At 43.7% G+C, this 21,599-nt stretch overlaps 2 protein-coding genes across 5 annotated transcripts in view; one reads left to right on the top strand and one right to left on the bottom strand.

The window, feature by feature from the left end:
- Positions 1–369: 369 nt before the first annotated feature.
- tbrg1 (transforming growth factor beta regulator 1) overlaps positions 370–21,599 on the bottom strand; it is a 91,652-nt gene continuing 70,422 nt past the window's right edge. For 2 of the 4 annotated variants that reach the window (XM_048563319.2, XM_048563317.2), the window contains one exon: positions 370–519. In XM_048563319.2, the coding sequence (XP_048419276.2) occupies positions 508–519 (12 nt within the window). In that variant the 3' untranslated portion in view covers positions 370–507. The remainder of the gene's footprint in view (positions 520–21,599) is intronic. The other 2 variants (XM_059640408.1, XM_048563315.2) reach the window with 2 other exon arrangements.
- Positions 7,556–21,599, top strand: part of LOC125467469 (nuclear factor NF-kappa-B p100 subunit-like) — a 187,847-nt gene continuing 173,803 nt past the window's right edge. Inside the window, exon 1 of the mRNA XM_048563313.2 lies at positions 7,556–7,940. Within this exon, the coding sequence (XP_048419270.1) occupies positions 7,909–7,940 (32 nt within the window). The 5' untranslated portion in view covers positions 7,556–7,908. The remainder of the gene's footprint in view (positions 7,941–21,599) is intronic.

Raw genomic sequence — 21,599 nt, 5'->3', positions numbered from 1 at the left:
TTGAGCTTGCAGATTGTGCTGGAATACAATTCTGCTGCTTTTGATGGCCCACCAGCCTCTTGAATGCTCAGACACAAGTTGCATTTAGCAGGGCGATAGTGTCACACGACATACAACGGAGGCTATTCTTAATGTGAAGGCAGGTCTTGGTCTCCACAAGTTCATCACTACCATCTGAAGAGCAAGTATAAATGCTGGTATAAATGCCAATGGTCACATCACATGAAGGAATATAAAAACACCCCCAACTCACAAAGTTATGTTAGATTCAGTTAAGAGCAGTGGTTTCAATAGCGTAAACTTGCTTATTAGTCAGGAGAGTCTTAGTTGACAGTAAATTGTTTATTCACCTCTTCAGATTATGTTTGCTCACAAATACAGAAAAACTGAGTCAGTGCAAATGCACTTATCTGATTCCGGTTCGAGATAAATTCTTTTTTTTCCACAGCGTATTCGATGATACAAGATGTTATCGCTGAACATCATTCTCACAAGAGATGTTATCATTCACCAAACAACCTAGTAAAGAACAGATTCATTCAAAGATTAACAGAAAACAGCAAAGAGTGTAAATATGTCTAAAAATACAGCAAGTCTTCAACAGGCAGAATAGGTCTTTCAACAATGAGGATGTATAAACATGGTCTTGTGGCAAAACACTATTTCAGGTTATGCTAATCTATAGAGGTTGTTATTACAATGCTATATCAAGAAGACTGGCAAATGTGATCCAGCCCCAGCCCTGAGGTCTGGGTGCCCTCATTTTGCACAGTGATCTTGGCATGGAGTGATACCCTGCACTTGTTAAGGGCACAGAAATGCCTAGAAGGACCACAACATGTTCATAGCACCTAAACATTGACTGATACCAAATGGTCATTCGAGTATAGGCTAACAGTACCAGCTAAGGAAATGTTATTTATAAAGTGGACTGCACTTGTTATTTAGGAGAGTAACTGTGGAACAATTCAATGCAGTTCATTTATTTAATTTTGTTGTAAGATAAATGAAGTTTACAAGGACCTCTTCACGGTACACTCCACTCCTTCCCAGTGGTAAATAAACTTTGCTTGCTGAAGATATAATACAGAAAGCATTGGGGAAAGTCAGCAGGTTTGGCAGTATCTGCACAGAGAAACAGAATTAACGTTTCAAGTCTGCTATGACTCTTTTTAGAACTGAAGAGGGATAAAAATGTTTTATGCTGTTGAAACTGGAAGAGACCAGTGGTCATGCTCTGAACAAAAACCAAAAGAACTGCAGATGCTGTGAACGAGGAGCAGAAACATTGTTGTTGGAAAAGCGTAGCAGGTTTGGCAGTATTTGGGAAGGAAGAATCAGAGTTAATGCTTCGGGTCTGGTGACCCTTCGTCAGAACTGAGTCGCAGGCAAAATGTAGTCTTATATGCAGAAAATAGAGAGGGGAATGGGGCAGAGAGTAAACGATAGGATAAAGTCCAAAGATAAAGAGCAGTTGGATTGACAAAGGAGTTATTAACAATCTGGCTAGGAGAGTGTATAGCTGTTAATGGACACTGTCAGTGACTAACAATAGGTAGTGTGTAATGGCTTGGTTATGTGATAACAAGCCCTAGTGCATGAAGTAGGCGGCTGGGACATAGGACAGATTAGGCCCTAAAATTATTGAACTCAATATTGAGTCCGGAGGGCTGCAGGGTCTCCAAGTGGAAAATGAGGTGTTGTTTTTCCAGCTTGTGTTGAACTGCAGGAGATGGGTCAGACCTGGTTGACGGCCTGTCAACAACAGTGCCAGGAAATCTTTGATTGAGGAAGAAAGTGAACGTTTCGGAGGATCACTTATCGAAGTTGGCCTCATCTGAACATATTCAATGGAGACGGAGGAACTTAGAGAATGGGATGGAGTCTTTACTGGAAGTGGGTTGTGAGGATGAATAGTCCGGGTAGCTCTGGGAGTCAGTGGGTTTATAGTGGATATTAGTGGCCATTCTATCCCCAGAAATAGCAACAGAGACATCGAGAAAAGGGAGGAGTCACAGATAGACCAGGTCAAATGAGGGCAAGGTGAAAATTGGAAGTGAAATCGATTAACTTTTCCAATTCCAGACGAGAAAGGGAAGCAGCATTGATGATATCATCGATATATCAGAGGAAGAGCTGTGGGTGAGGCCAGAATAGGATTGGAACAAGGAATGTTCCACATACGCCATGAAGAGACAGGCATAACGAGGGTCCGTGTGGGAAAATTTTCTCAAGAAGGGTCTAGACCCGAAACGTCAGCCTTCCTGCTCCTCTGTTGCTGCTTGGCCTGCTGTGTTCATCCAGTTCTACACCTTGTTATCTCAGATTCTCCAGCAAATGCAGTTCCTACTATCTCTGAAACAACATAAATATTATAAGCCCATTTTCCAGTATGTGGCCCATAGCCTTGTGTGTCTTGGCATTGCAAGTGCATACCTAAGCACTTCTTAAATGTTATGAGGGTTTTGGTTATGTATGTTGTTGGGGTGCTGTCCCTTTAAGAGAGTTGGTCTTAAAGGCGCAGAGCCAGGCTCTCAGTCTGGGTCCGCTGTGGAGGTGCCAGAATCTGAAAAGAAGCGTTGTTGTTCAGAGTTTTACCTGTGGCTTCCTTGTGTAAGATTCCTGGTTCTCAACATATTGCCAACTTAACAGTTTCTGCCTCGACCACCCTTAACAGGCAATGAGTCCCAGATTCCCACCACCCTCTGGGTGAAACTGTCTGTTTTTCGCAATTTCTCTAAACCACCTGCCATTACCTTCATCTGTGCTGATCCCTCCATCAAGGGGCAGTGTTTCTCCTGTCTACATCAGCTATGCCCCTCATAAATGCTATCCCATGAATGAATAAAAAAAGTCTATTAAAATGCATTTATGGTGAAAGGGAAAGTTCAAACGTGATGTCAGGGGCAAGTTTTTTACGCAGAGAGTGGTGGGAGTCTGTAACGCACTACCAGGGGTGATGGTGGAGGCAGATACAAATGGGGCATTTAACAGACTTTTAGATAAACACAGGAATGTGAGAGGAATGGAGGGATATGGACCAAGTTCAAGCAGAAGGGATTAGTTCAAATTTGGCGTCATGTTCAGCGAACATCATAGGCCAAAGGACCCGTTCCTGTCTTGTACTGCACTGTACTATGTTCAATCTGTGAAATGACAAGAAGATGAAATGCCAGGGCCATGCTTGTGGACAGGGTAGAGGTGTTAGCAAAATGTGCACCCAGCCTCCATTAACAGCTATTCACCCTCCTAGCCAGATTGTTACCCAGGTCTCACCAATGTAGAAGAGACCACATTGTGAACAGTGACAACAGTCAACTAGATTGAAAGAAATGCAAGCAAAGTTATGTTTGGCACCTTGGACAGCGAGGAGACAGGAGATAAAGGGGGAAAGTGTAACATCTTCGGCATTGTATAGGAAGGCGCTACGTTTAGGTGAATGGGTATTAGAAACGACAAAAGAATGAATCATAGATGGAGCAGTCCTTTGGAATGCTGACAATGGAAGGGAAAGGCCAGTGTGTTTGGGATGGTATCCTGCTCAAGGTGACGGAAATGGCGGAGGATGATCCTTTGAATGCAGAGGCAAGTGAAGTCATGGGAAATCCTGCTGTGGTCCAGAAAGGGAGGGAAAGGGTTGAGGAAGAAGTGTGGGAAATGGGTTAGATAGTTGAGGGCCCTGTCAACCACAGAGGGACGGCAGAGGAGACTCCTTGGTTAAAGAAAAACAAAGATATATCAGAAGTGCCATTTTGGAAGTTAGCATTATTGAAATAGATGCAATGGAGATAGAAAAAACTGGGACAAAGGGTGGAATATTTACAGAAAGCAATGAGTGCAGACCTGTAGTCAAGGTAGTTATAGGAGTTAATGGGTTTGTAAAGAATATTGGTTGATAGCCTATCTTTGGAAATAGAGACTGACAATCAAGGAAGGGAAGAATCAGAGGTGAGTTGGTGAAGGTAGATAGAAATTGGAAGTAAAGTTGATTTTTTTTGTTAATTCTTAATGAGAGAAAGAAATGGCACTGATGACATCATCGATATTTTGGAGAAAGTGTGTGGGAGGAAGTCCAAGTAGGACTGGAAAATGAATGCTCCTCATTCCCCACAAAGGGAAAGGCATAACTGGGACACATCCAGATAACTGCTACCACACTTTTCATTTGGAAAAATTGAGAGAGGGCAGCCAAGAGGAATGTGTGATTGGTCACATGGGGAAACACAGACCCTACTAGAATCAAGGATGACCATGCCTAAAGGAAGTGCTCCCAAATGCAAACTTGAGAAGAGTTTGAACAGTGGCTGGAGACACTGTGGAAAATCCATGAGCTGAGGCTTACATGGATAACACATTTAGAGAGGTAGTCACCCTACAGCAGAAGGGGCTGGAGGGAAGAAAAGAAGGGATGGTCACCTGGGAAAGAGGATAAGGCAGGTAGAGCAGGAGTCTGCTGTGGCCCTGCTGACAAATCAATTTCCCATTTTGGAAGCTGAGGGGGGTGGTGATGTCTCAAAGGAATGTAGTCAGAGACAGGGTTCTGGCACCACAAGCGGCTTGAGGAAGAAAGGAACAAAGCTAATGATAGAAGATTTCACGTTTGGGCAACAGACAGGTGTTTATGCAGCTGCAGATGTGACTTCAGGGTAATGAATTGCCTCTTTGGAGCTGGGTCAGGAATGTCACTGAGCAGCTGCAGGACACTCAGAAAGGGGGAGGGCGGTAAGAGGCCATGGCACACATTGGTACCAGTGACATAGGGAGAATAAAAGATGAGGTCTTGCATCAAGAATTCAGGGAGCTAGGGAGTAGATTGAGAAGGAGGGCTTCAAAGTTTGTTATCTCTGCATTCCTGCCAGTGCCATGTGCAAATGAGTACAGAAATAGGAAAATAGGGCAGATGAATGCATGGTTCAAAAGTTGGTGCAAGAAGAAGGGTTTTAGATTCCTAGATCGCTGAAATTGTTTCTGGAGAAGATTTTGAGCAATGCTGTAATGCTTCCAATCTTCGCCCAAGTGAGAAAATGACTAAATGAATATAGCTGTGAATTTGGTTCAAAGTGCAAATCCAACAGGTGAATCTATTTCAAGTGTAACGTTGAGTAGAGGTCAGATTCAGTCCTGAAGTCAAAATCTTTAATTAAGTTAAAACAGCTTGATTCGTAAGTTATTTATCAATTGCTTGAATGAGGGGTATTGAATTCTGTAGTAGGAACTAAGCTTAAAAAATTACTTGCCTGAGGGATTTTTAAATCCAATGGACACTAAGGAACATGAGCAAACATGAAGGTACCTTTGCCTGATAAATAGACAAAGGATGATTCAGTATGTCCGGGAATTTGGTTCAATGTGGTAATTCAAAGAGTCACAAATTCATACAGCACAGAAACAGACCCTGCGGTCCAACTGGTCTGCGCCAGACATTCCAATCTGCTCTAGTTTCATATCCCTTTAAATGCTTTCTATTCCTAAAAGAAGAAGAAAAAATGGGGCGGCATTGTCGCCCGGTGGTTAACACTGCTGCTTCACCACAGGGTTCGATTCCAGCCTCAAGTGACTGTCTGTGTGGAGTGTGCACATTCTTCCTGTGCCTGCGTGGCTTTCCTCCGGGTGCTCCGGTTTCCTCCCACAGTCCAAAGATATGCAGGTTATGTGAATTGGCCATGCTACATTGACCAAAGTGTTCAGGGATGTGTAGATTAGGCAGCTTATAGGGGAATGGGTCTGGGAGAGATGCTCTCAGGATTGGTGTGGGCTTGTTGGGCCAAAGGGCCCTGTTTCCACACTGTAGGGATTCTGTGATTCTTATATGCCCATCCAGGTGCCTTTTAAATTTTGCAATGGTACCCACTTCTACCACTTCTTCTGGCAGCTCATTCCATACAAACACCACCCTCTGCATGAGAAAGTTACCCTTCAGGTCCTTTTTAAATCTTTTCCCTTTTACCTTAAACTGTGCCCTGTAGTTTTGGGCTCCCCCATCCAATTAAAAGCATATTTGGAAAAGCTTAGCAAGCTAGTCATGTATGATTTACCCTTCATAAACCATACTGACTCTGATGGATGCATTTTGGCTTCCCAAATATCTGTTATATTTCTTTAATATAATGAAACAAATGAAACATACAAAATAGCTTGGTTTATAGTTTCCTACTTACTGCTTACTTCGCTTTTTTGGATATCTTTCCAATTCACTGGAACCTCTCATATCCAGGCTTTTTCCATAAATTATAACCAACTGATCCACTAGTTCTGCTGCCACCTCTTTTAAGATCCTAGGATACATACCATCAAGCCCTGGTGACTTGTCTTTCTTCAATTCCAAAAGTGTACTTTTTCCCTAAATGTAATGCAGTGGAAGATAAAGAGATAGCAAGGTGTAGAGCTGGATAAACACAGCAGGCCGAGCTGCATCAGAGGAGCAGGAGGGCTGATGTTTTGGGCCTAGACACTTCTTCAGAAATGGGGGAGAGGAAGGAGGTTCTGAAATAAATAGGGAGAGAGGGGGAGGCGGATAGTAGAGCTGGCTGTTACTTAAATGGAGAAAGACGGCAGAATGCTGCAGCAAAAATGAATTTGGGAGTCTTTGTGCATAAATCTCAAAAAAACTAGGTTGGCAGGTAATAGAGAAGGCAAACAGAATGTTGGCATTCATTTTAAAGGGAAAGGATTTGTCTTGGCCAGTTAGCTCAGTCAGTTAGAGCTTGGTGCTAAATACAGCAAGGTTGCAGCAAGATCCATGTATGGAGCATTTCATCTAGGGGACACCTTTGGCTACTAGTCCAGAATATTAGGCCAGTGTTCTGGGGCTCTTGGTTTGAATCCCATCACGGCAGATGTTGTAATAAAAATCTGCCGTAGACAGCTAGTCTAGTAATGACCATGCAACTACTGCAGATTGTTGTAAAAATCCAACTCATTAATGCCTTGTAGGAAAGGAAATCTGCTGCTTTGGCCTGGTCTGGTATACCTATTACTCCAGACACACAGAAATTCACTCTTAACTGTCCTCTGAGCATTTAGGGGATAGGCAATAAATGCCGGGCTAGTCAGTAACACCCACATCCCATGAATGAAAAATAATAAAACAATTATAAAATAGGGAAGTCTTCTTGAAACTTTCGAAGCCATGAGTTAGACCACACCTAGAGTACTGTGAACAATTTTGGTCCTCTTAGCTAAGGAAATAAATACCGACATTGAAACTGGTCAAGGGAAAGTTCTCTCATTTGCTCCCGGGGATGGAGCAATTTATTTATGAGGAGAGGTTGAGTAGGTTGGGTCTGTATTTATTAGAATATAGAAAAATAAGAGACAACCTTATTGAAGATTCTTAGGTAGACAAAGTCAGAACCGTCGCTGATTTTTCATTATTTTTATTTTTATTCTTTCATCAATTTTGATTCAGAGCTGCGAACTGGGAGTTATGAGCTGAGAATAACTTGCGGACTTTGGAACAACTTGTGGTAAAAGGAAAAGACAGAACAAACAAGTTTCTGTTTGCTTGTGAGGCCAGCCCTGGAGGTTAACAGCAGGCTGATTCTTGATTAGAAAGGTTTCCACAGATGAGGTCAGTATTTGGGAACTGGTTCAGCGAGTCTGGAAGCAACCCCACACTCAAGCAGATGGAAGATGTTGAATGGTAATTGCGGCCTCGGGAAAAGACGTTCCAGTCTATCATGGTGGAACAAGAGTCTGGGTTGTGGTCGAACTGTTTCCAGGAGGAGATAAGTGTGGCTGCTGACATCACAACATGAATATTTGAAAGCTCTCTGCCCAATCTCCCACACTGGCTTTTAGATGCCCAGAGAGTAGAAAGCTAAGCTGCAAATATTGCCACCTTTACCTGAGTAAACTAAGGTGATCCTGATTGGTGGTTCCTGAAAAGTAACCAAGGAGTCCACATCTATGCCTATGCAACAACACATTGCGAAAATCACGTAAGTAATCTAACCTGTCTTGTGATTTCCTTTTATTTATCCCCTAACTATGTTTATTTGTCTACCTTTGACAATCTAAGAAAAGGTGGAAAAGGTGCAGAGGAGATTTACCAGGATGTTGCCTGGTCTGGGACCCAGGCCCTATGAAGAAAGGATGAGGGATTTGGGTCTGCTCTCATTGGAGAGAAGCAGGCTAAGAGGGGATTTAATAGAGACATACAAGATGATAGAGGATTAGATAGGGTGGACAGTGAGAGTCTTTTTCCGAGGATGATGACTTCAGCTTTTTCAAGGGGGCATAGCTACAAATTGAGGGGTGATAGATTTAAGACAGATGTCAGAGGCAGGTTCTTTACTCAGAGAGTGGTAAGGGTGTGGAATGCCCTGCCTGCCAATGTAGTTAACTCAGCCACATTAGGGGCATTTAAACAGTCCTTGGATAAGCATATGGATAACGATGGGATAGTGTAGGGGGAGAGGCTTAGATTAGTTCACAGGTCGGCACGACATCGAGGGCCGAAGGGCCCGTTCTGCGCTGTATTGTTCAATGTTCTATGTTCTATGTTCTTTTGCATGAATGTGGGTTGAAACCAAATGTTTCAGGTTTAAAGTATAGACATTAATGAGATTAACGTTGTTTAATTTTCTTTCTGCTAAAGTTCTTGCATATTTAATAAGTACTTGTCTTTTGTTTAAGAATCAAAACTGGTGTCCAGAATTAATTATTCACACAGTCTGAGTTTGACTATTCAAAAGTCTGTTCGGGGACTGTTGGGGTTAACTATTGACAGTCTCTGACAGTTTAAATTGACTGAGTTGCAAATACAGAGGTAGAAAGTGTGATTTGGTTTGGCTGTCTATCTCCACGTTATAACAACAAGGTAGGTGTGGAGAGGTTGTTTCCACCTGTGGGGTAATCTAGGATCAGACAGCATAATTTCAAAGTAAGAAATTACTTATTTAAGACAAAGGTAAGAAGGAATTTCTTCTCTAAGTGTTTGTGGAATTTGCAGAATTCTTTATCACAGTGAGTTGTTGAAGCAAGTCATGAAATATACACAAAGCTGAGATCATTCAGCTTTGATCTAATCGAATGGCAGAGCAGATACAATAGGCTGAATGGACTACTTCACCAAAGATCCTTAGACAGAATCTTCCAAACCTATGACCACTTCCATCTGGAAGGACAAAGGCAATAGATAGCTAGGAATACCACCCCCTGCAAGCATTAGATCTGAATTTACTGGAATATTTGCCAATTTTATATGTGGAAGTGACACAAGTAGTCTTTTTCTTAATTTAAGGTCTCTGAATGCCCAACTTAATGATGGATTCTAGTGTTTACCTTTTGACAAGTGTCAAACTATTGGGATAGTGTTTTTCGTCTCTCTCTGTTCTTGAATAAAGTTGTTATATTTGCAGCTTTCCAAAATGCTGGGGCCTTTTCAGGGGATTTTGAGAGGGTTTTTAAAATTCATTCGGGGGAAATGGGCATTCTTGGCTAGCCAGCATTTATTACTCAACACATATTCACTATAATCTGATATTGCTGCTTCTCAGCTTCTCCAATTTAAAGCCAATTAAACCTTCATTTAGAGTCATAGAGCTGTACAGCATTGAAACAAACCCTCAGTCCAATTTAATCCATGCCGACCAGATATCCCAAATTAATCTAGTCCCATTTGCCGGCATTTGGTCCATATTGCTCAAAGCCCTTCCTATTTATGTATCCATCGAGATGCCTTTTAAATGTTGTAATTGCACCAGCCTCCACTACCTCCTCTGGCATTTCAATCCATATGCGCACCACACTCTGTGTGAAAAAAGTTACCTCTCACATCCTTTTTAAATCTTTTCCCTCTCACCTTAAACCCTCCAGTTTTGGACTTCCCTACCCTGGGAAAAAACCTCGGCTATTCAAATTATCCATGCCCCTCATGATTTTATAAACCTCTCAAAGGTCATCCCTCAGCCTGCAAGGCTCCTGGGAAAATAGCCCCAGCGTATTCAGTGTCTCCCTAAATCTCAAACCCTCTAATACCGGCAATGTCCTTGAAAGGGCTCAGAAAAGGTTTACAAGTTTAACGACATCTTTCCTATAGCAGGGAGACCAGAATTGATTGCAATTTCTAAAAGTGGCCTAACCAATGTCCTGAACAGCTACATCATGACCTCCCAACTCATACTCAATGCACTGGCCAATAAAGACAAGCGTACCAAATGCATTCTTCCCTACCCTTTCTACCTGTGATTCCACTTTCAAGGAACTATGGACCCATGCTCCAAGGTTACTTTTTTCAGCAACATTCCTCAGGGCCCTACCATTAAGTATATAAGGCCTGCCCTGGTTTGCCATGCCAAAATGCAGCATCTTACATTTATATAATTTAAACTCGATCTGCCAGTCCATTAGTCCACCTGATCAAGGTTCCATTGTACTCCGAGAAAATCTTCTTCACTGTCCACTACACCATCAATTTTGATGTCACCTGTAAATTTACTAACTATTCCTCTTATATTCACAGTTAACTGCTTGATGTAAATGGCAAAAAGCAGTGGATCCAGCACCAATCCTTGCAAATACACCACTGGTTACAGGCCTCCAGTCCAAAAAACAACCTTCCTCCACTACCCTCTGTTTCCAACCTTCAAGCAAATTTTGTAACCAAATTACTAACTCTCCCCAGACTCCATGAGCTCTGACCAGTCTGCCATATGGAACCTTGTTAAATGCCTTACTGAAGTCAATATAGACACCATCTATCCTTCTGACTGCATCAATCTTCTTTGGCGATTCAAACAAGTTAGTGAGAAACAATTTCCCATGCACCAAGTCATGTTGGTTATCCCTAATCAGTCTTTGCCTTTCCAAATACATGTAAATCCTGTCCCTCAAAATCCTCTCCAACAACTTACCTACCACTGACGTAAGATTCACCGGTCTATAATTCCCTTGGTTTCCTCACCAACTTGCTTAAATAATGGCACCACATTAGTCACTCTCCAGTTTTCTGGCTCCTCACCCATGACTATCGAAGAGACAAATATTTCAGCAAGGGACCCAGCAACCACTTTTCCAGCTTCCCACAAAGTTCTGGGACGGACCTGATCAGGTCCTGGGAATTTATTTGCCTTTACACATTTTCAGATGTCTAGCACCTCCTCCTCTGTAATATGGACACTTTCTAGATATCACTATTTATTTCTCCAAGTTCTCTAGCTTCTATATCCCCTAATACTACGGCAGTCCCAGAATATGTTTCAAAAGTTAAAATTTCCTACTATTACATTTCTTAGATCCAAGACCTCCTTACATATTTGCTTCTCAAATTTCCCGCTGACTATTGACTGCGTTCAGGGTGGTACTATAGTACATTCTCAATAAGGTAATCATCCTTTCTTGTTTCTCAGTTCCACCCAAATAACTTCCCTGGATGTATTCCCGGGAATATCCTCCTTGATTACAGCCATAATGATATCTCCAAACCAAAAACATCACTTCCTCTTCTCTCTTGCTCCACGCTTTATCCTTCCTATAGCATCTATACATTAGGACATTAAGCCACCAATCCGATGTTCCCAACTGTGCCCTGAGCTCATCTGCCTTATCTGTCAGGCCTCTAGTATTGAAATAAATTGTTTATCAGTCTTATCCCGTTCTCTGCCTTGCTCTTGCCTGCCTTGACTTTTTGACTTGCTCCTCAACTGTGCCAGCCTCAAATTTATTGCTTTTCTTGCAACTCTTTGGGTCCCCATGCCCTCTACTCTTTTAAAGGCTCCCAAATAGCACGAGCAAATCTTTTAGCCAGGATATTAGTCCCTTTTCAATTCAGGTCCAATGATCCAAAAAAGCAAATCCTTGCGTCCTTTATCAACACCTCAGCCACACATTTATCTGCCCTATCCTCCTATTCCTAATCTCACTAGCACATGGCACCTGGAGAAATCCAGATATTACTATCCTCAAGGACCTACTTTTTAACCTCCTGCCTAATTTCCTATATTCTCTCTTCAGAGCCTCGTCCCTTTCATTCTGCAGTATCATACTCCAGGCACATTGATTTTAGGGGTTCATGATCATAGTAATCTCACATCAGCAGTCAATCATTTGTTAGGAATTTACAGATAGTTTGTTGAGTTTGTTAAGCAGCAGTTTAGATAGAATACGTTAGCTAACAAGACAAAGAGCATATATGACCACAATGACTGAGGATGGCTCACTGGTACCAGATGGTGAACAAGTTGTTGGCATGGAATGAGTCCATCCTGTTAAAGTTGCAAAGGCAGCCTCCTGCTGCCAAGTTGAAGTGTTAGGGAGTTCTTCCTTGGATCTTCCTCCTCTCCTTCTGGTCCATCATCCATCTGGAGGACACAGCTCCCTGATGGGGTCTGCTGCCTACAAGGATAGCCTGATGAGGGCTACCTTCTGCCCCTGAGCACTTGTTGACATCCCATTTCCAGAGGCTGGTAGCTTACCAGATCTGATGTCCTAGGGGACATATTTGTTAGTGTGGTCAGAGAGGGGTAGCAAAACTGAATTAAAAGGAAATTAATGCGTTTTGAGGAAAGATATTAACTTCAGTGAAGTAGAATCTGTATGCATTCAGCTTACAAACATCAAGCAGCTGAAAATTATTGTAGAGGTTGCATTTGGGCCCCCAAACTGTAGGAGTAATATCGGGGAAAGCATTAAAAAGTAATGCAAGTAATAAAGCTATGGATGCAATTATGGGTGACTTCAATCTGCATAAAGATTGGGCAAATCAAATCAGCTACAATACTGTGAAGGAGGAATTCTTGGAGTGCATGCAGGCTGGTTTTGTGAAGCAAAACTAACTAGGGAAAACGCCGGCAAATAAAAAGAGCTCTAAAGAAAGGTCACTCAACTCGGAATGTTTCTGCTGGTTTTTAGCCACACCTGCTGAATTACTCCAGCAATTTCTGTTTTTGTCTTCAGCTCTTTGTTTTCTGTTGAAAAATACCATCCTTGACTGGATATTGTGCAACAAAGGAAAAGCTGATAATCTAGTTGTATGCAGGCCCTTAGGGAAGCATGTTCACATTAGAATTCTCCATTATGGTAGAGAGTGATGTAGTTGTTTCTGAGACCAAATAAAGGAAATTATGATGGTATGAGGCACAAGCTGGCTATGATAAATTGGGCAACAATTAAGTAATCCCAAATTACTTAAAGGGATGTTAATAGATAGGCAAATGGCAAAAACTTAAAGAGCACATGGATGAATTGCAAACTTATTCATTCCAGTCAGACATAAAAACAGAATAGGAAACATATTCAGACCAATGGATAACAAGGGTAATATTAAATATTAATATTAATATCAAATAGTACACAAACTGGCCAAAAAAGCAACAGACTTGTGGATTGCGAACAGATTAGATTCCAGCGAAGGGAGTAGAGACTGATTAAGAGGAGGAAAATAGAGTATAAGAGTAAGCTTGCAGGAGACATACAAACTGTTAGTAAAATATTCTATAGGTACGTGAAGAGAAAATGTCAACAAAGATGAATAGAGGTCACCTACAGTCAGAATCATGGATATTTATAATGAGGAACAGAGAGATGACAGGCCAATTAAATACATACTTTATCACAGAATTCACAAAGTTGGCCACAAATAACATTCCAAACATTTGGGAGAACACAGGGCCAAATGGGAAGAAAAATTGAAAGAAAATAGTATTAGTCGGTAAATAGTATTAGAGAAATGAATAGAAAGGTAGATAAATCCCCAGGGCCTGATAAGCTTCATCCGCAAATACTTAAGGAAGTAGCACTAGAAATAGCAGATGTGGTGGTGGTCATCTTCCAAAATTCTATAGATTCTGCAACAGTTTCTATGAATTGGAGGATAGTTAATGTAAAGCTAAAATTTAAGAACGGAGCTAGAGGGAAAACAGTGAATTATAATGGATAATAAAATGTGAGGCTGGATGAACACAGCAGGCCAAGCAGCATCTCAGGAGCACAAAAGCTGACGTTTCGGGCCTAGACCCTCCTCCCTCCGGACCAACCTCAGGGAATCTCTCTCCCATTGCAACTCTCCTGTAATCTCTTCGGCCTTGAAACCCTCTGATGAAGGGTCTAGGCCCGAAACGTCAGCTTTTGTGCTCCTGAGATGCTGCTTGGCCTGCTGTGTTCATCCAGCCTCACATTTTATTATCTTGGAATCTCCAGCATCTGCAGTTCCCATTATCTCCGAATTATAATGGAGTTACCTTAATAATGATAGTGGAAAAAATGCTAGAGCCCGTTATAAAAGATTTAATTGAGGAGCATTTGACAGATAGCAACAGAATTGGACATAGTCAGCATGGATTCATGAAAGTGAAATTGTGCTTGGCATTGAATTTTTTGAGGATGTGGAATAGATAAAGAGGAAACAGTGGATGTAGTTTACTTGGATTTTCAGAAGATTTTCAGTAAAGATTGCACATAAAAGATTAGCATAAAAAATTAAAATGTATGAGATTGGGGGCTTCCTACTGACATGGATACTGAACTTGTGACTCAGTGCTTAGCACTACTGCCTCAAAGACCCATGGACCTGGGTTCAATTCTACCCTCAGGCAGTTGTCTGTGTGGAGTTTGCACATTTTCCCCATGTCTGCGGGGGTTTCCTCCAGGCGCTGCGTGTTACCCCCCACAGTCCAAAGATGTGCAGGTTAGGTGGATTGGCCACGCTAGTGGTGTAGTGTTCAGGGATGTGTAGATTAGGTGGGTTATGAGGGATAGGTCTGGGTGGGATGCTTTGAGGGTCTGCGTGAAGTTGTTGGGCCGAAGGGCCCATTTCCACACTGTAGGGATTCAATGAACTATAGTTAGCAGACAGGAAACCAACATTAGGAATGAACGGGTCTTTTTCTGAATGGCAGGCAGTGACTAGTGGGGTACTGCAAGGATCAGGGCTTCGACTCCAGCTATTTACAATATGCATTACTGATTTAAATAAAGAAACTACATGTCATATCTTTGTGCTTGCAAATAACACAAAACTGAGTGGGAAGATATGCAGTGAGGAAGATGCAGAGAAGTTTCATTGTGAAGTAAGCAATTACATGGCAAATGTGAGGCTATCCACTTTGGTAGCAAAAACAGGCCGTTGGCTTATCTGAATGGTATTATGTTGCATCAGTCGCTGAAAGTAAGTGTGCAGGTACAGCTTATAGAGAAAACAGCAAATGGTATGTGGGCATTCCCAGCAAGAGGATTCAAGTACAGGAGCAGGGGTGTCCGTGCAGAGCTTTGATGAGACGACACCGGGAGTATTGTGTATAGTTTTGGTCTCCTTACCTGAGGATGGACTTCCTGACTATGAAGGGAGTGCAAAGAAGACTGATTGACTGATTCCTGGAATGGTTGAACAAACGTACAGGCTATATTCACTAGGGTTTAGAGCGATGAGGGAGGACCTCATAGAAGCCTACAAATTTCTAACAAGATTAGGCAGGGTGGATGGGGGAAGATGTTCTCGATGACCAGGGAATCCAGAATTAGGGGTTACAGTCTACTCCATATAGGACGGAAATGAGGAGAAATTTCTTCCCCCAGAGAGTGGTGAACCCATGGAATTCCCTACCACAGGAAACTGTTACACTGAAAACTTTCAAGAAAGATGTAGATATAATTGTAAGAATAAGGGAGGAAGTGAGAAGAAGATACTGAGTAGAGTGATGGGCCATGATTCTATTGAACGGCAGGGCAGACTCGCAGGGGTAAAAGGCCTCCTTCTGCTCTTACATTCTACGTCCTTTGCATTGTGTCAGTCAATTTTCTGAATCCTTTTGGCAAAATGACCAGCAGCAGGTAGTCATGATGCCAGAATGACTGTTGTCCCCTTGTCCATCTCCTGTTAAATGTTCAGTTTCATACTTGTTAAGAACCAAAATTTCTTACTTTCCAAAACAGTTTTCAAGAGGACAACAGTCTCCAAAACTTGGAGTCTGTCAAGTCATATGAGCAAATCTAGAGGCATGACTGAGAATGGAAACTGAGTTTGAGACAATGTTAGATCATCTGCCAATGAGAAATAAGCAGTTCAAAAACTCGTGAGACCTAGCTGCTTCCTCACTCCACCAAGTTCAGGGAAGGATACTTCAGTTGCTCATGGAGGGTGTTCTGTGTGCTCTGGTAACAGCATCTGGAGTCCTTTAATTGGCCAGTTTCTTCAAGGGAAGGCAAGAGCATGGCCAAGAGTAGACATTGGCTGCATCACCCAGAATTCAATCTTGGATGTTAAAACAAATGCCCTAGAGACTCAGGGTCATTTACATGAATGATTTGGATGTGAACATAGGAGGTACGGTTAGTAAGTTTACAGATGACACCAAAATTGGAGATGTTGTGGACAGTGAGAAAGGTTACCTCAGAGCACAGTGGGGCCTTGATCAGATGGGCCAATGGGCTAGGAGTGGCAGATAGAGTTTGGTTTAGATAAATGTGAGGTGCTGCATTTTGGAAAAGTAAATCAGGACAGGACTTGTACACTTAATGGTAAGGTCCTGGGGAATGTTGCTGAACAAAGGCACTTTAGAGTGCATGCTCATAGTTCCTTGCAAATGGAGTCCCAGGTAAACAGGATAGCGAAGAAGGTGTTTGCTGTGCTTGCCTTTATTGTTTAGTGCATTGAATACAGGAATTGGGAGATCATGTCACAGCTGTACAGGACATTGGTTAGGCCACTTTTAGAATAATGCGTGTTAATAATCCCTGTTACAGGAAGGATATTGTGAAACTTGAAAGGGTTCAGAAAAGATTTACAAGGATATTGTCAGGGTTAGAGGGTTTGAGCTATAGGGAGAGGCTGAATAGGCTGGGGCTATTTTCCCTGGGGCATTGGAGGCTGAGGGGTGACCTTATAGAGGTTTATAAAATCATGAGGGGCACGGATAGGGTGAATAGCCAAGGTCTTTTCCCCAGAGTGGGGGAGTGCAAAACTGTAGGGCATGGGTTTAAGGTGAGAGGGGCAAGATTTAAAAGGGACCTGAGAGGTTGGTGCGTGTATGGAGTGAGCTGCCAGAGGAAGTGGTGGAAGCTGGTACAATTACAACATTTAATGGTATCTGGATAGGCATAGAATAGGAAGGGTTTAGGGGGATATGGACCAAAGTTTGGGAAATGGGACTAGATTAATTTAGGACATCTGGATGGCATGGACTAGTTGGACCAAAGGACCTATTTCCGTCTTGTAGAGCTGTATGGTTCTATTTCGTTCCAGGACAATTAGGTCGCATAGTGTATATGGCATCAGTGTCACATTGGGCTAGAGGCAGATCTACCTTTACTACAAGGAACATCTTGGTACAACTGCACAGGGCTTTGGTGGAACTGCACTATATGGTTTTGGTCTCCTTTCTTAAGGGGAGTCATCATTATATTGTAGGCAGATCAGAGAAGTTTCACTTTGTTGATTCCTAGGATGAAGGAATTTTGATTTGAGGAAAGGTTGAGAAAGTTGGGCCTGTACTCATTGGCATTTAGAAGAATGAGAAATACTCTTATTGAAACATAAAAGATCCCTGAGATGGTCTGAGGTGGTGGATGTTGGGAAGATGTTTCCCCTTATGGGGCAATCTAGATCCAGGAGGTATAGTTTAAAGGTTAGCGTCGCAGAGGGTCAGTTGTGTCTAGAAATTCTCTTTCCCAGAGATCAGTGGAGGCCGAATTGCCAAAACATAGATACATATATAAATGATATCAAATATATACAAGGCTGAGGGCCAGGTGCTGGTAAATGGGATTGGAATAGATGATTATTTGAGGACCAGCAGGAACACAATGTGTTTAAAGGCTTTGCTCCCTGCTGTAAAATCTCTCAGTTTTTAATATGCTCAAGGCTGAGTTAGACTTTCAGTGGCGAGGGGTGGGGGTGGTCAAAGGCCATGATAGGGGGCAGGAAGATAAGCAGCAAAATGGAATTAGGGCCACAATCAGTTCAGCCATGACTTTTGTGAGTAGTTCAGCAGGCATAAGGGGCAGAGTGGCCTCTGTCTGCTTCTATTTTTTAAGTTTTCTGCCAGTGATGGAACAGATCCTAATCATGCCAGGTCTGTGAGGGATGAATCAGATCTGGTTTGATATTGTAACACCTTGATTTAACATTTTGAAGCAACACTGTTTCACTGTATTGTGTCCACTGGAACTCTGTATTGTGTCCACTGGAGCTCTGACCTCGGCATAACAACAGTTATCCTGGTTTTCATGTGAAACATCTGAATCCCAGTCCTGGAAAAACTGGTTGTGCTGAAATCTGGAATCTGTAAGATGGCAGCTCAAAGCAGACCCTACAGTGCTGAGTAACAATGATGAACAAATCAAAAAGGGAAACTTTCAGGATAAATCAAACAAACAGAACTGAGGACTTGATTATCTGTCAAACTTCAATAGTAATTTAAATCAGTCCGTGTATATGACATCAGTGTCACATGTGGCTGGAGGCAGATCTACGTTCCCAGTGAGCATCAGCTGGGTCTGAGCCTCTCACACAAATCAGGGCCCCCCACTCAAATACAAACCCCCATTCAAACACAAACCCCTTACTCATACCTGAGCCCCTCACTCAAACACAAACCCCTCACTCAGCTCCCAGCCCCTCACCCAAACAAAACAACAAGCTTAGACCCGAGCACCTCACTCAAACACAAACCCCTCACTCAAACATAAACCCCTCACCCAGACCCAAGCCCTTCACTCAAACACAAACCTTGCACCCAGGCCCGAATCCCTCTCTCAAACACAAACCACTCACTCAGACCCGACACCCTCTCTGAGACCTGAGCCCCTCATTGAGACCCAAAACCCCCGACTCTGTTCGGAGACCCTCAGTCTGACTGGACAAAACTTGCTCCAAACCAAGATCCTCATTCAGACCCAATACCCATGCTTGATAGGTGGGGGGAGCCGAAGGAGACAGCAGGTGATCTGTTGCAGTGGGGTAATTGGTTGCTGCGAGGATGGTATCTGTGGTAACACAGGTTGCTGAGCAGCCATGCTCCTGGTGAGATCCAATGATGGTGCAGCAAGAACACAACAATGTCAAAGAGTAATCAACCAAAATTCCAGCACAAAAATAGGTGTTTAGGCAAAACCATTGGATCATTGCTTTACTGTCTCAATTCAGTCTAACCCCACTCAGTCTTTCACACTTAAACATGGTCTTTTTCCAACAATTATCCTCCTTTACTTCATCATTAAACTCACCCAACCATTCCAATTTCACCCACTGTCCTGCTCCAACTCTCCCCAGTCCCTTGTTTCCACCCACTCTCCCCTACCCATTACAACCATTTCCCCACTCTCCCGTTACCTACCTGACTTTCCCCACTCTGCTACCCAGTCTTTCCACTGACCCATTCACTCTCCTCTTTCTCTCACAGACAGTCTCTGCTCCCCTTCCCATTCTCCACTGTTCCATTTCTCCCCCCTTTCCAATACCATCCTCCTAATCTGAGACGCATCCTCTATTGGGTAGATCACTATTAGTCTGAGAAATTCTAAATGGCCATAATAAAAAATAATAAAAGGCAACACCAACACCAAAGAAATGTATCTTTAAACAGAGCACCCAGCTCTAGCCCTTCTGCCAATATGACTGAACCATACAAGTCAAACACCAGCCACCACAATCCTCCATAATACCCCACCAAAACAGGCCCCGATTGGCAGGAATGACTCATGCCAACCTGCACTGCAGACGGTCAACCCTCATACACATTTCCAGACAGAGTATGACCTCGGTCAGTCACTCCGTGGATGGAGGGTCAGTGTGAGATGGGTCAGTCACTCCCAAGAAGGAGGGTCAGTGTGAGATGGGTCAGTCATTCCCTGGATGGAGGGTCAGTGTGAGATGGGTCAGTCACTTTCTGGATGGAGGGTCAGAGTGAAATGGGTCAGTCACTCCCTGGATGGAGGGTCAGTGTGAGATGGGTCAGTCACTCCCTGGATGGAGGGTCAGTGTGAGATGGGTCAGTCACTGCCTGGATGGAGTGTCAGTGTGAGATGGGTCAGAGTCAGAGTAGAATGGGCCAGTCACTCCGTGGATGGAGGGTCAGTGTGAGATGGGTCAGTCACTCCCTGGATGGAGGGTCAGTCTGAGATGGGTCAGTCACTCCCTGGATGGAGTGTCAGTGTGAGATGGGTTAGAGTCAGAGTGAGATGGGTCAGTCACACTCTGGATGGAGGGTCAGAGTGAGATTGGTCAGTCACTCCCTGGGTGGAGGGTCAGTGTGAGATGGGTCAGAATCAGAGTGAGATGGATCAGTCATTCCGTGGATGGATTGTCAGTGTGAGGTGGGTCAGTCACTGCCTAGATGGATGATCAGTGTGAGATGGGTCAGTCACTCCGTGGATGGATTGTCAGTGTGAGATGGGTCAGAGTCATAGTGAGATGGGTCAGTCACACCCAGGATGGAGGGTCAGTGTGAGATTGGTCAGTCACTCCCTCAGGGGAGGGTCAGTGTGAGATGGGTCAGAATCAGAGTGAGGTGGATCAGTCACTCCGTGGATGGATTGTCAGTGTGAGGTGGGTCAGTCACTCCCTACATGGATGATCAGTGTGAGATGGGTCAGTCACTCTGTGGATGGAGTGTCAGTGTGAGATGGGTCAGAGTCATAGTGAGATGGGTCAGTCACACCCTGGATGGAGGGTCAGTGTGAGATTGGTCAGTCACTCCCTCAGGGGAGGGTCAGCGTGAGATGGGTCAGAATCAGAGTGAGATGGATCAGTCACTCCGTGGATGGATTGTCAGTGTGAGGTGGGTCAGTCACTCCCTAGATGGATGATCAGTGTGAGATGGGTCAGTCACTCTGTGGATGGAGGGTCAGTGTGAGATGGGTCAGTCACTCCCTGGATGGAGTGTCAGTGTGAGATGGGTCAGAGTCAGAGTGAGATCGGTCAGTCACACCCTGGATGGAGCGTCAGTGTGAGATTGGTCAGTCACTCCCTGAATGGAGGGTCAGTTTCAGATGGGTCAGAGTCAGAGTGAGATGGGTCAGTCACTCCCTGGATGGAGTGTCAGTGTGAGATGGGTCAGTAACTCCCTGGATGGATGGTCAGTGTGAGATGGGTCAGTCACTCCCTGGATGGAGGGTCAGTGTGAGATGGGTCAGTCACTCCCTGGATGGAGGGTCAGTGTGACATGGGTCAGATTCAGAGTGAGATGGGTCAGTCACACCCTGGATGGAGGGACAGTGTGAGATTGGTCAGTCACTCCCTGGGTGGATGATCAGTGTGAGGTCGGTCAGAATCAGAGTGAGATGGGTCAGTCACTCCCTGGATGGAGTGTCAGTGTGAGATGGGTCAGTCACTCCCTGGATGGAGTGTCAGTGTGAGATGGGTCAGTCACTCCCTGGGTGGAGGCTAAGTGTGAGATGGGTCAGTCACTCTCTGGATGGAGGGTCAGTGTGACATGGGTCAGTCACTCCCTGGATGGAGGGCCAGTGTGAGATGGGTCAGTCACTCCCTGGGTGGAGAGTCAGTGTGAGATGGGTCAGTCACTCCCTGGATGAAGGGTCAGGGTGAGATGGGTCAGTCACTCCCTGGATGGAGGGTCAATGTGAGATGGGTCAGTCACTCCCTGGATGGAGTGTCAGTGTGAGATTGGTCAGAGTCAGAGTGAGATGGGTCAGTCACACTCTGG

Source organism: Stegostoma tigrinum, chromosome 37 (assembly GCF_030684315.1).
Source record: "Stegostoma tigrinum isolate sSteTig4 chromosome 37, sSteTig4.hap1, whole genome shotgun sequence".
In the NCBI taxonomy this organism is placed as follows: domain Eukaryota; kingdom Metazoa; phylum Chordata; class Chondrichthyes; order Orectolobiformes; family Stegostomatidae; genus Stegostoma; species Stegostoma tigrinum.
The sequence above is the reverse complement of the archived record's forward strand: the minus strand, read 5'-3'. Positions and strand labels throughout refer to the sequence as shown.